At 35.2% G+C, this 15,335-nt stretch overlaps 1 protein-coding gene across 1 annotated transcript; it reads right to left on the bottom strand.

Moving 5' to 3' along the window:
• Positions 1-337: 337 nt before the first annotated feature.
• Positions 338-14,988, bottom strand: TDO2 (tryptophan 2,3-dioxygenase; the record flags this gene model as incomplete). Its single annotated transcript, XM_084246175.1, has 12 exons — positions 338-491; positions 1,619-1,709; positions 2,617-2,696; positions 3,770-3,827; positions 5,458-5,569; positions 6,495-6,602; positions 7,740-7,926; positions 10,284-10,411; positions 11,562-11,632; positions 13,454-13,544; positions 14,716-14,821; positions 14,954-14,988. 12 exons carry the CDS (start codon positions 14,986-14,988, stop codon positions 338-340), a joined length of 1,221 nt encoding a protein of 406 aa, XP_084102301.1.
• Between the last annotated feature and the right edge of the window lie 347 nt (positions 14,989-15,335).

A 15,335-nucleotide genomic window follows, 5' to 3' on the forward strand; every position in this document is an offset into this window, starting at 1 on the left:
TTCTAAAGAAAGATACATTTTATTGCATAACATTTTGAAATAGTTTACAAAGTATGAAACAATGAGATAATGATTAGGTTAAATGGTTACAATAAGGTAAGTACCAGAGAACTTTGAGTTTTTAATAGAAAAACACTATACAATGCTACCATTTCATTGAATTAATTTCTCATTGTCATGTTTTATTTTATGTCATCACAATAATGAGCTAGTGAAATTATTTCCAGAATCCAATCAGACCACTTGGGTGCTTAGCTATGTATATACATATATTACACTGTGCATTCATGAAAATTTACAAAAACTACAGATTGAAAAATTGATGTTCTTCATGATTTTAATCTGATTCATCACTACTGAAGTAAGAGCTGTCACAATATTCAGCTGTATAAAGGAACTTATGGATAATTGGGTTCATCTTCGGTATCCAATGTCGGGGAACCAGGTATGTTGAAAGATTAAATAAGTCTACAAATACCTTGTACCGGTCACTGGAAAAAAAATACATATAGATGTTTCAGGTTTATTGACATGAATTATTTAAAATTTTCTATCAATAAGTGTCATTTCTCAGACAAAAGTATTTTGCCTTAATAATTAGTACTCCATGTTATATCAAATGTGGTACTTATTTTATATATTATATTAAGTAGAATTGGTATTAAGATTGTCTAATTTTTATTTCATATCCAAACTTTATGCCCACAAACAGCATTATGTGTTTCATTGATCTTTACCAGGCTGGTTCAGATTAAAACCTAGAGTCCATGTTGTTATGCTAGCTACCCACTACAACCCAATTGCTCAAAGACAGAGGGCAGATGAGTGAATAAAGTAGATGTGCCACATACACACACACAGTGGAATACCACTCAACCATAAAATGGTGAGATTTCGCCATTTGTAGTAACATAGATAGACCTTGAAGGGATTATACCAAGTGATTTAGAAAGAGAAAGACAAGTACCATATGATTTTACTCATTTGTAGAATATAAAGTTAAAAAAAAAGCAAACAAGCAAAAACAAACCCTTAGACTCTGACAATAAAATATTGTTTACCAGAGAGGGAGAGGCCCTGAGTAGTTCTGGGTGGACATTTGCTGGTGGATGTTCATATGAAATAAAACAAGAACACCAATGTCCTAGAAAAATCTCTGGCATATTTTAAGTGTTAATAAATGTTGACATTTTTTCCTGTAAACACTATGAAAAAAGTACTCTGAAGAAGATGGGAGTAGTTGTATGCGGTAAAGTTATATCAAGAAACTAGAAACTTTTTTAGTTTGTCATTCATCTAGTCATTAGTCATTAATAACAGTTCTAATCTAGTCCAAAATTGAGCCAGAATCAGTTGAAATGTTTCTATATGGATTTACCTTTTTGAGTCCCCATAGGTCATGTAGCCATTGGTCTCCCCACCTTCTCATCACAGGACCAGAAGCCTAAACTTCCAAAACTAAGGATTTTTTTTTTATATTAACCTCTAATGCTTACAATAGTTATATCATAATCTGACTACAAATGTGTTGTCAGTAGATCAAAGTATAAATGACTTTTTCTAGGTAGTGTACATATAAATGAGAAACAAAGGCATTGGTGAACTTCTCCCATCTTACCTCACTGTTGAGCGCAGGTACTGATAGCCTGAGGACCCACCGGTGCCAGACTTGCTGCCCAGCATTCTGTGCACCATGCACACGTGGTTATCTAAGCAAACACACAAATTAACTCCATGGATATTTTTCTGGCATTATTTCCACAGTGGTCTAAATACAAGAGATTGGTAATGATTATTGCTTCTGAGAAAAGGCTCACACCTTATCACTTGGCCATATGGAAGGTGCATGTGCAAGAGCCACATGAGACCAGTAGGTTGCCTGGCACCACACTTGGTTCAGGCTACATGCACTTGAATCCATCCATCATTACAATTAGCCTTGAACACAAGAGTGGGGAGCAGAGCCACATGGATTTACACCAGCCCTGGACACTTGGCCTTTTCCTCCATTAAAAAAAAAATTGGGGTTCTCCCCGGTGGCACAGCGGTTGAGTGCTGGGTTGCGAAGCTGCCCGCAGCCTCTGCAGCGCTGGTTCAATCCCCGGCCACTGGGCGAGGGTCCCACATGGTGCGCAGACCTCTCCTGCTGCCCACTGCTCCCCTCAGCAGTGTACTTAGTCAGTCTACCTGTTCTGTTCCCCGCTCTGGCTCTGGTGAATCCTCTTACCCTCCCATGCTTCTGACTATACCCAGTGCTTGTATAAATAAATAAATCTTTAAAAAAAATTTATCAAAATTAAATCTTAAAATTATATCAGCACCAAGTGAGTAAGTTACTAGTGTATCTTAAAATATTTTCTTTGACCTAATAATATCATTTTTTTTTTTCCTTCTGGTTATCCAGTAGAACATTTTCTTGGCCTCTTAAAGGCCAAGGCACTGGGCCTGTGGTGTTTACTGGATAAGTCAGTCCTGGGAAAGTCATTGTCAAGCTGATTTTTATAGAAGCAACTCACCCACATACAAAGAAGGGGAAGAGAGGGAGGAGGAGGACAAAAGGAGAAAAGGGTGAAGAGACAAATCGGGGGAGAGGAGTGGGGAGCCAGGAAGACTTACATCTCCATTTGGTCATGAGGGTGTCGATGTCCATGAGAGATGTCAGCAACTGAAACGGGACCTGGAATCTAGGCTCTTCCCTAAGGGACAAATGAAAAGAAGAAACCTTTTCATGCAAATCCAGTGTGTTAGGCAGAACATAAATTTTATAATCTGCTGGCCCTGGAAACAAATATAAACTTCTCTTACAAACTGTGGCAAATCTGGATTACTCCCTCAGGCTTAGTTTCTTAATCTCAAAAAATGGGGATACTACCACTCGCAGCATTTGCAGAATCTAGAATATTTCATGAAATGCACATGAATTAACAGGCCACGGTCTACCTAACAGAGTCTCATTAAAAGGCAGACTTATACACCACCTCAGATTTCCCAGCTAATAGTCAGAAGCTTCTAGGCATAGATTTTAAAACACAAAACAAAGACTATCACTGATTTTCTCCCTGTATTATTTCTCTTAAAAAAAATCTAATCCTTCAGTACCTTCAATACATTGTCTGCTTGAGTGGCATACAGTAGTATAGTTTAGGGGGGAAGTCAGATTTTTTGTGTTGCCATTCTCAAGAAACAGATGAGAGAGGATTTAAAATTAAATAAGTCCAAATAATACATACAGAAGACAGTCTTTGTTTTTTGTGTTTTTACTCTTTTCTGATATGCTATACCCACTGTTCTGATACAGCTAATTCACGAACACCTTGAGCAAAAGAGTATGAACTTAAGGGACACCTCAGATGCTTGAGATAGTGAAAATAATTTTACTTGAAATTGCAAAATAAATAGAAAAGTAGATTACAATATGTTTTTATTTTATTATTTTTTTCTTTTTATAAAACAGGAATGATTCTACCACCTCAGTCAATGACAGACACATTCCAAGAGTGAGTTTCCAAGATAGATTTTACCTTATAGAATTTACTAAAAAGGATATTGGTTTGTGCTTATATATTTTTTCACCCACCCAGAGATGATTTTACTATTAAAAAGTAAAAAAAAAAAAACTGCATGAAACACAATTATTTTCTTAGTTTCCTTGCAAAAAAAAATGACTTTTTTAAACTATGACTATAATTCATAAGTTTTATTCTATTATATTATCTATATACACTCTTCAATATTATGTTCAGCCTCTCTGCTTTTGATTTACTTTTACCTGTAAAAATATATCATCAAGGCCCCCTGAAGTGCTCTGTATGACAATCGTCTTTCACCTGCAAATATATAGCAAGTTTAATAAGTAATTTAGGTGCTCATTAATTTGCATCACATTAAATATTGTTACACAATAGAAAACAATCTTATAATAGTTTAGTATTGGATTTTAAAAGGTAAATGAAATATATGCAAACTATATGTAAAGACAAATTACACATGTATGTATATTTAAATTCTCAAAACCTTTAAAGGTCAAATTAGGAAAAACTGATTTAGAAAAAATATGCATGATAAAACATTTCAAATAAAATAGTATGATTGCTTTTCAATTTTTTTCTTAAAGATTTATTTTATTTAGGGCCTCCCCTGGTGGCGCAGCAGTTGAGCACTGGGCTGAGAAGCTGCCTGCAGCCTCTGCTGCGCCGGTTGGATCCCTGGCCACCGAGCAAGGGTCCCACATGTCATGCAGACCTCTCCTGCCATGCCCGCTGCTCCCCACAGCAGTGTACTTCGTCAGTTTGCCTGTTCTCTTCCCCACTCTGGCTCTGGTCAATTCTCTCACCCTCCCACACCTCTGACTGTACCCACAGCTTGTATAAATAAATAAATAAATCTTAAAAAAATATTTATTTTATTTATTCATACAAGAACTGGGGTGCAGGCCAGAGATGTGGGGAATGAGAGGCTTCACCAGAGACAGAGTGGGGAGCAGAACAGGCAGACTGACTGAAACACACTGCTGAGGGGTGCAGCAGACCAGACAGGAGAGGTCTGCTGTGCCATGTGGATTAGCTCCCTGGCTGGGGAATCGAACTCTGACTGCAGTGGCTGGTGATAGCTTCATAGTGCTGAGACTTAAACCCCTGCGCCACCAGGAAGGCCCCATGATTACTTTTCAAAATATTAAATTCATTCCACTTTATGTAGTAGTAGTTTTTTCTAATTCACTTAAAATTATTTAAATTGCTTAACATCACTTGGCTGCAAGGAGCACCATCTCTATAACTGATATCAGATATGTGCTCTAGTGAACAGTTTTATTCTATCAGATGCAGAAAATCAGGTTTTGCTCTTCTTTACTGAGGTTTGATAGAAAACTCAAGCTTACAGCCTTTAAACTTACAGAATTGAATACTAATTGAATATACTGTATGTCTTGTGCTTATAAAATTAACTTTTATTTCTGTTTATTTCTAAATGACAAATAAGTATTTATAAACTTCTAAATAAAAATGAACACAACAATTTCAGATGATAAAGAAAAAAGTGACATATGTATTGGTTATACTGTTCAATATCAATTACACCAGACATGTAAGCTTGTGCTTTCCCTGGTCTGCTTGGGAAATTTCTCTGCTGCCTCACACCCTAACCTCATAACAGCAAATTCTCCCTCTCCACCACTGCTGCAGCACTCACCACTACATGGATTGTCTCCATTTCTCTCCCTGTTAAATTGTGAACTATGTGACAAACCATTCTCAGTTGATCTTGGTATTCCTTGTTTGTTATTATGAAAGTTTCTGAGATTAACTAGGTGTTGAATGTTAATATTGGTTTATCGTTGATCATCTGAACTCAGTTCCTGTTTCTATGAATGGAATTTCAATTTTATTTTCCCCTGGTAGGGCTTGATATCTCCCATTATTCGTTGCAAAGATAGGATTTTTACAATAAAGTACATACCCTTACTAAGGAGGTGCTCATGGCGTTTCTCATCAAACAAGGAGAGTAACACTTCTTTTTGTTTCTGAAATTCAGCCATCTGTTCCTCTTTTTCCTCTGAATCTTCTTTAGCCTTTAGAGAAAATACTGCATTAATATTGCTGAGAGAGAGATCAGACCCTTATTTCAGAAAACACTGCTTGTGAGAGACTCCCCAGGAGCAGAAAGAGTGTATTTGGAATTTTTTTTTACCAGATCATCTAGCATTACATTTGAAAATTATGTCATATGAGAAGGGATCTTCTCCACACTCGCTGGTTCTATCTTCTCATTTAAGTTTAAATTATTTGCTCATCTCAAATTGTTCTCATCAAAAATATCATGAGAAATATACTCAGAAGTAAACAGGAGGTAAACTACAAGTAACAAATAAGGACCTATTTTTTGACAATTGTTTAATACAGTAAGTAAAATATTCAGTTTATATTCTATATTCAGTTTATATTCTAATTTTATATTCAGTTTATATTATATAATTATAATGTCTTAAATAGTCTCCACCCTTATATTTTGATGCATTTGCTATCTATTCATTCATTTAAGGAATGTCTTAAATTTCTGCCTCCAATGTATGCTCTATTTACGACTCAATTAATTAGTTGATGGTGGTTGATTGAAGAGAGATATCCTGGAGCCATTTAGAAGGCAAACTTGACAGGATTTGGTGATAGCTTGTTTGAAGAACAGTGAGCTGCCCAGGATCAATTGTATGTGTCTGACTTCACGTTGTATACCTAGCAACTTTGAATTCAACTAATTATCCAATTATTTTAAGAGTCCACAATTCAACTTATAGGAGAAACACTTCAATGTGGAGGTTGTGTTGCACAAGATTGTATGGAAAGAAATTTTCAAATAAAATTAAATAAATTGTCTTGCCAAACAGATGCATTGATGAAGAAAAAAGAATGTAAGAAAAAAGAAAAGGGAAAAATAGAGAATTCTTAAAATTCCCAATACTTCTACAATGAACTTTTATTTCATGGTATCATAAATACCTCAATCCTTGTGAATTCCTCTTCCAGGCCTTTGACAATATTTTTTTCAAACTTTCCCCAGAAGTTAAATCCTTGTGGCTCCAACCCAGGGGTTCTTTCCAGCCATGCCTTAAATGAATATTTTTTAGGTGACTATAGCATAAAATTTAAAGTATATAACATACTTTGTAACTAACACTATGACTTACAATGAGAAACTTTCATGATTTTGACAAACATATACCATATTTTTTTTGTGTGTAAATTTTCTTTTCCTTCAGTTTCTTCATTTATAAAATAATGATGTTATATTTCATTTTCTTCATCTTTGGCAATATTATTATAATATTTTTCTCTTCATTTTTGTTCTAGAAATCTATGAAACTATCCATACATTGTTTTAATAATGACTTTTTATTTATTCTCAAAATAAGTTTTAGGAACTGAAGAAATAATGACACATAAGATATGAACCCTTCTAAATGCAAAAACAGTGTACACTTAAAAACTTCGAATTTAACTATCCAATTATTTTAAGAACCTACAAGACTTTTAAATCTAGAAATAAAATCAAATTCATGCATCTATGTGGGCTCTTGTGTAGCCTATTTTTGGTTTTGAAATTAGCTCTGTTTCTTTATTTTTATAAAATGTTATATAGCATTGATATATTGACCAAAATCCACAGTTACAATACCCAGGGCAGTAACAAGCAGAGCATTCTTTCTAAAGAAAGCTTAATTTTCAAAGGAAAAACCTCTGCAAAGGAATTGAAACTATACAATCTTTATTTAATAATTTAGTTAGGAAGAAATAAATGAATAATTCCTTGTGGCTATGTCTAAACCCATAGGAAATTAAGCTATGAAGAGAAAACATTCTTAAATGAGGAACTTTCCAATTATGGAATGTTTTAAAGATATAAAGCTCAATGAATAATTAACTACACTCAGTTTAAAATCAGCTAATTAAATGTTGCTTAGTTAGGATGTTTAAAGGGATTGTTTTAATAAGATAAAAAGGCTATTAAATATTAACAAATTATTGATTATATAAGTATTTCTGAAGTTCTCAAGAGATCTTAATATCTTCAATTATTTAATTAGCTGAATTTACAAGTTGAAGTATTTTTATAAATCCTATCTGTTCTTATTTACAACAGAGACCCAACATTGATAGGAACTTTTCAACTCAGATCTAGCACCAGCTAATCCAACAGCATGTACTGCTAGGAATTAGACTTTAGGAAGACACTTGAGCAAGTACCTCCACCAGTTGCAGAAGTGTTTTTTCCTGCTCAGATTTAAGAAGCAGTTCATTATCTTCTCCTTTGAAGTTATCACGATAATGTCTTCTGTTGTAAGGGACTCTCAAACTCTGAAGAACACCTATCTTGTTTTCCAGGAGTCGAAACTGCAAACTCTGGAAGCCTGATGCTGGTGATAAGTAATCTCTGTGAGAGTCAATGGGGGAGAGAGAGAGAAAAGAAAGGAAGAATTAGGTTGTCATTGTAAATCACTGTTGCAAGAGTTTCTCAGTTTTTGCTCTCTGAGATAAGAACACAGGCACACAGCTGCCTAGCATTGAACTTAGAATTTGGACCAAAATAATAAGCATTTTTGTCCCTGTTGGTCAATTAATTTATAGATGGGTGTCTGTGTAACATGTGGGATGTCATCCATGTGTGTATCTATATTTGTTTGCAGCTATCTGTGCATACATATGGATATGCATGTGTGTACACATGAGTATTAAGTTTTTTCCTAAATTAAAGACAGATGGATACTAACCAGTATTTTTATTCAATAGTGCTGAAAGAGTCTTTATTATTTAATTCCCCCTAAAAATTATATTCTTGTATATTATTATTAATCTCACTATTTTTATTTTATGAGCACCAATGACACCACAAATCAAATAGAATGGAATGCTGCCTTGTACAAAGCATGATCAGCAAATGCTTTTACTCCCATCCCACACAACCACCAAACTCTCTCGTATCCTCATAAATTTCTTTCATCTAATTTTTCCTCAGACTCCAATGTTTAAATCCAAAACAAGAGCTCTACCTTTTTTGATTGTCAAACTCTGCCCGTTACATATTAAATGCTTCTATCGTTCTAAGAAAATTTCTTCTCAATATTTGATTTGAAAAGAAGTTTCTACTGAAGATTATGTGAGTTTGGCTGCCTGAAAATGGAGAACTAAAATTTATCACTGAATCTATAACTTATACTGATACTTTTGCTGCATGTTTCTTTTACTATTACGCCTCTTTCTTAATTTTTATTTGTTACATGCGTTGTATCAGGCATTTTAGCCATTTTGTAAAGTTGTTGAAAATGTTTTTTGGAATAACAAGTCACATAGTGATGAATTGAAATCAACTGGCATATTATCATGTAAAAGTGATGAATAAAATGTGTTTAATAACATCAAATGTTCGTGATTAAGACTCCTGAGTGTTTATAGTGATAGTATCGGTAGGACAGGCTCTTCATGGTACAGTCGGATCCCATCCATTTTGCAACATAAAACTTCCCCAGAATAAAAATGTATTAAGAAACTCTAACCACCAGATTGTACTCGCTTCTCATGATTAACCACTAAGTGCCTCCTGTGCACTGCATTCTGAGAACTTGAAAAATTGATTTTGTTACAAACTTAATAACATTTTCTATGTCCCTATGGAGTAGATAGTGGCAGTCATGAATGTCAGATTGCTAAGAGAATGTCCTGAAAAGAAAAGCAAACACCTAAACTTCTGTGGCCTAGAATGCCAGCCTCCTGGAGTAGCCGGAGGTGGAGAAGAATGATTAAGGTAGTTCTTAAAACTGGTTATGCAAATTTCACAAGACCAGCAACTGAATTTGTGGAGGGGGGAAGAGAGAGGACTAACAGCCATTACAGCAAACCAACCTCACCCCAATGAAAGGAATTCCACAAAGATATCCCACAAAGGACCACCCTGCCCTTTTAAAAACACAGGCTTTGTCGACTTGTATCTATGCAAGTGTCTCCTCTTTCTTAATGAACTTGCATTGCCAATTAAAGTGCTTTTGTTGAGTTTATTCTTGAAGGAACCCAAAGTACTTCCTTCCCATTGTAACTGGGTGGTCCCCAGGGAAAGGAGAGGTTCCTGGTTCCCTGTCCCACCAGAGGAAGAGTGGAGCTGAGCAGGGGGGAGAAGCTGGGAGGAGACAGAAGAAGGAAGCAGGGTGGGAGCTAGAAGGAGGCTCAGAGAAGGCACATGGAGCAGAGACATGTGAACAAGCTGCACTTGCTCCTTCGTCCTGGACAGGTTAAAACAGACGTGGGTGAGAGACCATGGGGAGGATAACAATGGTAGCTTTTATCTTGATTTGCTCCTTCCATCCCAGATGCACTGGGCCACTTCTGCCCCTTTCTTATGGGCCCCCACCAGAAGGTGCCTTAGGCTTCTGGCAGGCCTTCAGACCTCAGTGGGCCAACTTTGGGCCAACTTTGTTAGGCTGGGAATTTACCCATGAGGAAATGGGTAACTTCAAGTTCTTGATTTGGAAATTTTATTCTTCCCCTTTTTTGTATTGCACACTAATTGTTTTAAAGTTCTTTCCATTGAAGGCCTTATGCACTGGAGTATGCTTTGTCTTGATGCGGCGGATGGCAGAACCTATTTAAAAGGGGCAGGTTTGGTAGTTCTGGGGTGCCCCTCTCCCCGCCCTGTAACACCACTAATCCAACATCAGTGTCACAAACACACATCTTCTTTTACCCACCAAAAGGAGAAGACAAAGTTCACTGCATTATTACAAAGGTACAGATGCACACCTGAAGTCATTGAAGTCCAGGGGTGTCATTGTTTCCAGAACAGTAAACTGCTGAACCAGTAACTTAAGAATCACTGATACTCGGTGCATCCGCGTAACAACCTTAAGCATATTCCTTTCATCCCTGACCTGAAGAACAAGAAATGAAACACTGAGCAATCAATTCTGGTTCAGGACCAAGACTTCCAACTTCCAGCTATATGATAAATCAGTTCAGGGGTTATAACACTCAGCTTAGTGATTATAATTAACTGTATTGTATTGTATTTTTGAAATTTGCTGAGATTATAGATCTTAAAAGTCATCATGGTGAAAAAACTTATAACTATGAGATGGTGGATGTAAATCAAACTTAGTGTGATAATAATTTTGATATATATATATACAAATAGCAAGTCATTATGTGTACACCTTAAGCTAGCTCAATGTTATATGTCAATTATATCTCAATAAAGTGGAAAAAATAAAAAAAATATAAGGAAGCAAGTTAGGGATACATTTTGGAACTCACTACCCACAAATTTTAAAGCAAGTGTCTCTGTTTTGTTTCAAGGACTGAAGGTCAAGGAAACATGGGGGTTTCTGCTCTTTACTGAGGACTGAAGATGCCAATGGGATTGTATCCACCTGTGCAGCAAGAAGACCATGTACTGGATCCCTCCTCCCCAGCCTCGCATGGAGCAGGGGCACAGAGGTGGTGGCTCTAAGGTGGGGTCCTATGTCCTGAAGATGCGTGAGAGGTGGGGTTGTGCATTGCAGATTCTGTCCTCACCTGAAGCTTTGCTGCTTCTACTCTATCATCTTTGTCCTTTTCTCCCTAGCCTCCTCCCCCTTGTCTCTTTTCTCTCTTCCTTTCTCCTGCTGACTATTTTTCCTTCCTCCTCTTCCTATTTCACTTTCCTCATTATTTTTTTCCATTCTCCTGTAGCAAATATATAGTAGAAACACAATTCTGTTGCTTATTAATTGAAGGATCTAGAATAGCTGCCCTGACAATTACCATCATGGACAACATTTTTAAAGACAAAAGAAAAATCTCTGAGTTCTAAGCAGGGGGTTTGAAAATAAAATTTGAAAGGAACCATAAAGCAGTTGTAGTTTTCAGTGGCAATGGCACTGGGAAAATATGACTAAACTTTTTCACTAAGGAAGGATTTTTTTTTTTCATTAAGTGATATCAATATTTTTTTTTCATTAAGTGATATCACTATTCATTAATAATATGTTCTACATTCTCTCCTCCAAAATAGGAGACCAATATTGTGACATAAAAACTCACATGTCCATTCTGAAAGATCTCTCGAACAGAATCTAATTCCCAGAGGATTTGCTTAAACCACAGTTCATAAGCTGTAATGAGAAAAACATTATCAATTGGAAAATTTTAAGACTCTTTAATCATAATTATAGGGTAAACAAAGTTAACACATTAAAATAGAAATCTGTTATCTTAAAATAAAAAAATGTTATAATAGCTTGTTAAATGTTTTAATGTCCCTAGCATGTTATCTGTATGCAATATGTTCATTATTATTATTATTACATTGATTTCTCTCAACAAATGTATGTTTATATCTTTAAGGATATTGCACATAACCAAATTTTACCTTCCCATATGGAAGCTGGAGGTATGCAGACCTGAAAGTGACACTCAGCTTTATATGTCAATTAAGAAATCAGTACTCACCCACCTAATGAATATAACAAAGCTTTGATTTTTAGGGGCTTAGAATAGCATGCATAATCTGAAGCTTTGTCATATGCATCTATTTCCCTCAGTACTTTTGCACAGCATTTGGCACAAGATAAACACTGACGATTATTTTATGAATAAATTAATTAAGTAGATTGGGTCACCATTAGATGATGACCGAAAATCAATAATCTTAGGGATTTCCAGTGTATTGTACTTGGTGCTATGATGTAGGTAAAGGCTCCATTTCTTACTAATTAAGGGATTAAAATTATAACCAATATATATAAGGTTCTAATTTTTATATTCAAATAAAGAGCAAACCAAATATTTCTTGACCAGTTTATGTATCTGATTTTTGTGTTTAACTTGAATGGCTACTCCCACAACATTGACTACACGTTATAACTGCAGGATTGAAGAAAAGTCTTCCTATCAAATCATGCCAGCTGCCATGCTGTGTGCTTATTATGAGCTAAGAGCTTAATGCACATTCTCTTATTTCCATCTTCATAAGAACTCCATGAAAGGAAAGATACAAAAAGTATCTCCACTTTACAGAGAAATGGATAAAATTACTGGTCAAGAAACTTTACCAAGGTCAATCAGTTTATAATGGTAGAAATGAGATTCTAAGTAATTTTCTAAATTCAGAATCTGTGCTACCCTGCCATGCTTCTTCCCTTATTGATCATGTATTGGTGTAAACCAGCAATAAAACCTATAAACATAATAACAGGAGAAGCAGCACATTGAAATCATTGTTTTCCATCTTCAATTTTTTTTTTTCCTCAAAAGGTAGTTAGTATCATTTTAGCCAGTGAAACAAGTAAGCATTTGTACTGATTGGGAAAGAAACATCTAGAAACGGGGCACTGACTAGCAGGAGTAACTAGGCTTTAGAGAACAATATTATGACACTAACAATCTTAACAGTAAATCTTCCTTATATTTGGGGGTCACGGGCCTCATAAAGATTCATGAGATTTTGCATAAAATTTCAGAACTCAGAGACCTTTTAAACTCCTAAATTTATGGACCTCTGTGTTAAAAACCACTTTCCAGATGTTCAAAGTCTGAAAAGGAAATATTTTTCAGAAAAAAATTACATCTCTGTTAGTATCACATTTGCATAGGATTATGTAAAGTCATAGTTCTTTAATGTTCCAAATTGAAAAATTATCACAGCTTAGTTTGCAAATTCTTTGTGAATTCCTAGCTATGGAATTCTTTCTTGGACCTAGGACAAAGAAAAGTCCTATTTGATGCAATTAGCAGTGAAGTAACAAAATGAGATTGTTAAAAATCCCAGAGGGAGTTCCTGTGAGAATTTATCTGGCAGCAAGATACTCTCAACATTTCTAGCAAAGAAATGTTTTATCTTTCACTTTCTTATAGTTAAAGGAATTTCAGCTTTCCTCATTATTGATGGGATACATCTATGGAATAGTTATCATACAAACTTTTATGCAGCTTACCTTGATGAGTTATAATAAAAAGATGTTCATCATGGATTTTATTTCCTTTTATTTCACTTTGAAGTTCCTGTGCATTCAAAACTTTTTCCAACTTTAAACAAAAAATAAAAAGCATGATTTTTGTGTAAACTTCTAGTTAAAAGGTGAATAAGTTATGGGAATCTAATGAACAGTATTATAGTTAATAGCTGCTTAAAAGCAAAGTTTATTTTTTATCACACAAAGAAGAAAGATAGTGATTAAGTGATATGATAAAGTTATTAGCCAATGTTATCATGGTAATCAATTTATTTATAATATATGCGTTCTATGTCAAGTCCATCTCAATGAAACTACAAAGATCTAAAAAAAAAAGACTTGATTAGAGATTACAATACTTGGTTTTTTTTTTGAACTTTAATAAGTAGGATACAGTACTAAAAAAGTCCTGCAAATCCCCAAATTCTCAATTTTCTTTTAAACAATTAATGAGACTTGTCATAAAGAGTAAGTTGAATTTATGATATTTGTTCTTTTAAGAAGAAATTATGTTTGGTAGATTTCTATCATAATGAATGTTATTGTACTCTTTGAAAAGTCATAACCCTCCATCTCTTGAAATGAGTAGATACAAACTTGATTATCTGCTCAACTGTATATCTTTTGTTCTTTTTTTCTCCCCCAAAGCCCATTCTAATAAGATTTTAAGCAGCTCATCTTTGATTTGAACACATCAGGAACACATTGATGAAGCCATCATTTCACTGCTTAAGAAATATAGAAGACAAACAGGCTGAACCTCACCCCAGAATAATCTCTAGCTACTTCATTTTTAATATCCAACTTTTATTTGCTGATGACTTCATAGCAGCATGTGCCTTCAACATTTCTACTTCATAACAAAAAATTTAAAAGCCATTTTCCTGACTCCCCTTGCATCATCTAGCTGGGATTTATTGACTATTCTTATTTATATAAGTTGTGCAATGCTGTCCAATTATCTACACTTTGTCTTACCATCTCCACTCTTCTGCCTACGTTCTAGACTCTGCTTCTATTGTCCCTCTGCCAGAGGTGATTTTTCACAGGAGTCTCAAGTTTTTCTAACAAAATTCTAAAAAATACACATTTGCATAAATAACAATGTCCTTAAACCTAGAAAACTATTTGGTGACAGAAAAAAAAGAAAGAAAGAAAGAAAGAAGCAAAAGCATGCAAATATCACTCAGCAAAATTTAGCACCTAACCAGGGAATTTAAACACCATAAGACCCTGCCACTTACATGCAGATAGTTCCCATAGATAAGTCCTCCTTTGCTGGCTTTGTTCACTCCGGTTTGTGCATTGTCCTCTTCACTTCCTTCTGTAGATACTTTTTTAAAAGCATATCTGCAGATTAAATAATTGAGGAGAAAGATATAGATCTTGAGAACACACAGTTCCCTAATAATATAAATGATAAATTATCTTACTGCTAATTTTCTTAAGAAGAGATTATTAAACAAGTGAATAAATACTCACCCTAAATTATTTCCCAAAAATGGGCACCCACTCATGATGGAAAGAACTATCTGAGAAGCACTGAGGTTTGAGGCTTCTTGGTTGATTTCGTGAATCTGCTCAGAGGTTCCCCAGCTGCCTTTTATGGGTCTTGCTTGCCCAGCACCAGCCAATCAGTCACCCCTGTGCACTCTGAGCTTGGCTTTTATTTCAACTGGTTCAGAAACTGAACCTCTGTACACTCTAGAGTGATCTATGTTGGGAATAGTGTGTTTACTAAAAGTGAGCCTCCTGCCAAACTACAACAGCTAACTTGCCAAGTTCTGCTTTTACATTAAAAATGTTAAATAGTCAATAGAGGCCAAGTTTTTCTTTTTAATGACATTTAACTATTCTATGCCAA

Source organism: Talpa europaea (assembly GCF_964194135.1).
Source record: "Talpa europaea genome assembly, chromosome: 10".
NCBI classification, from domain to species: domain Eukaryota; kingdom Metazoa; phylum Chordata; class Mammalia; order Eulipotyphla; family Talpidae; genus Talpa; species Talpa europaea.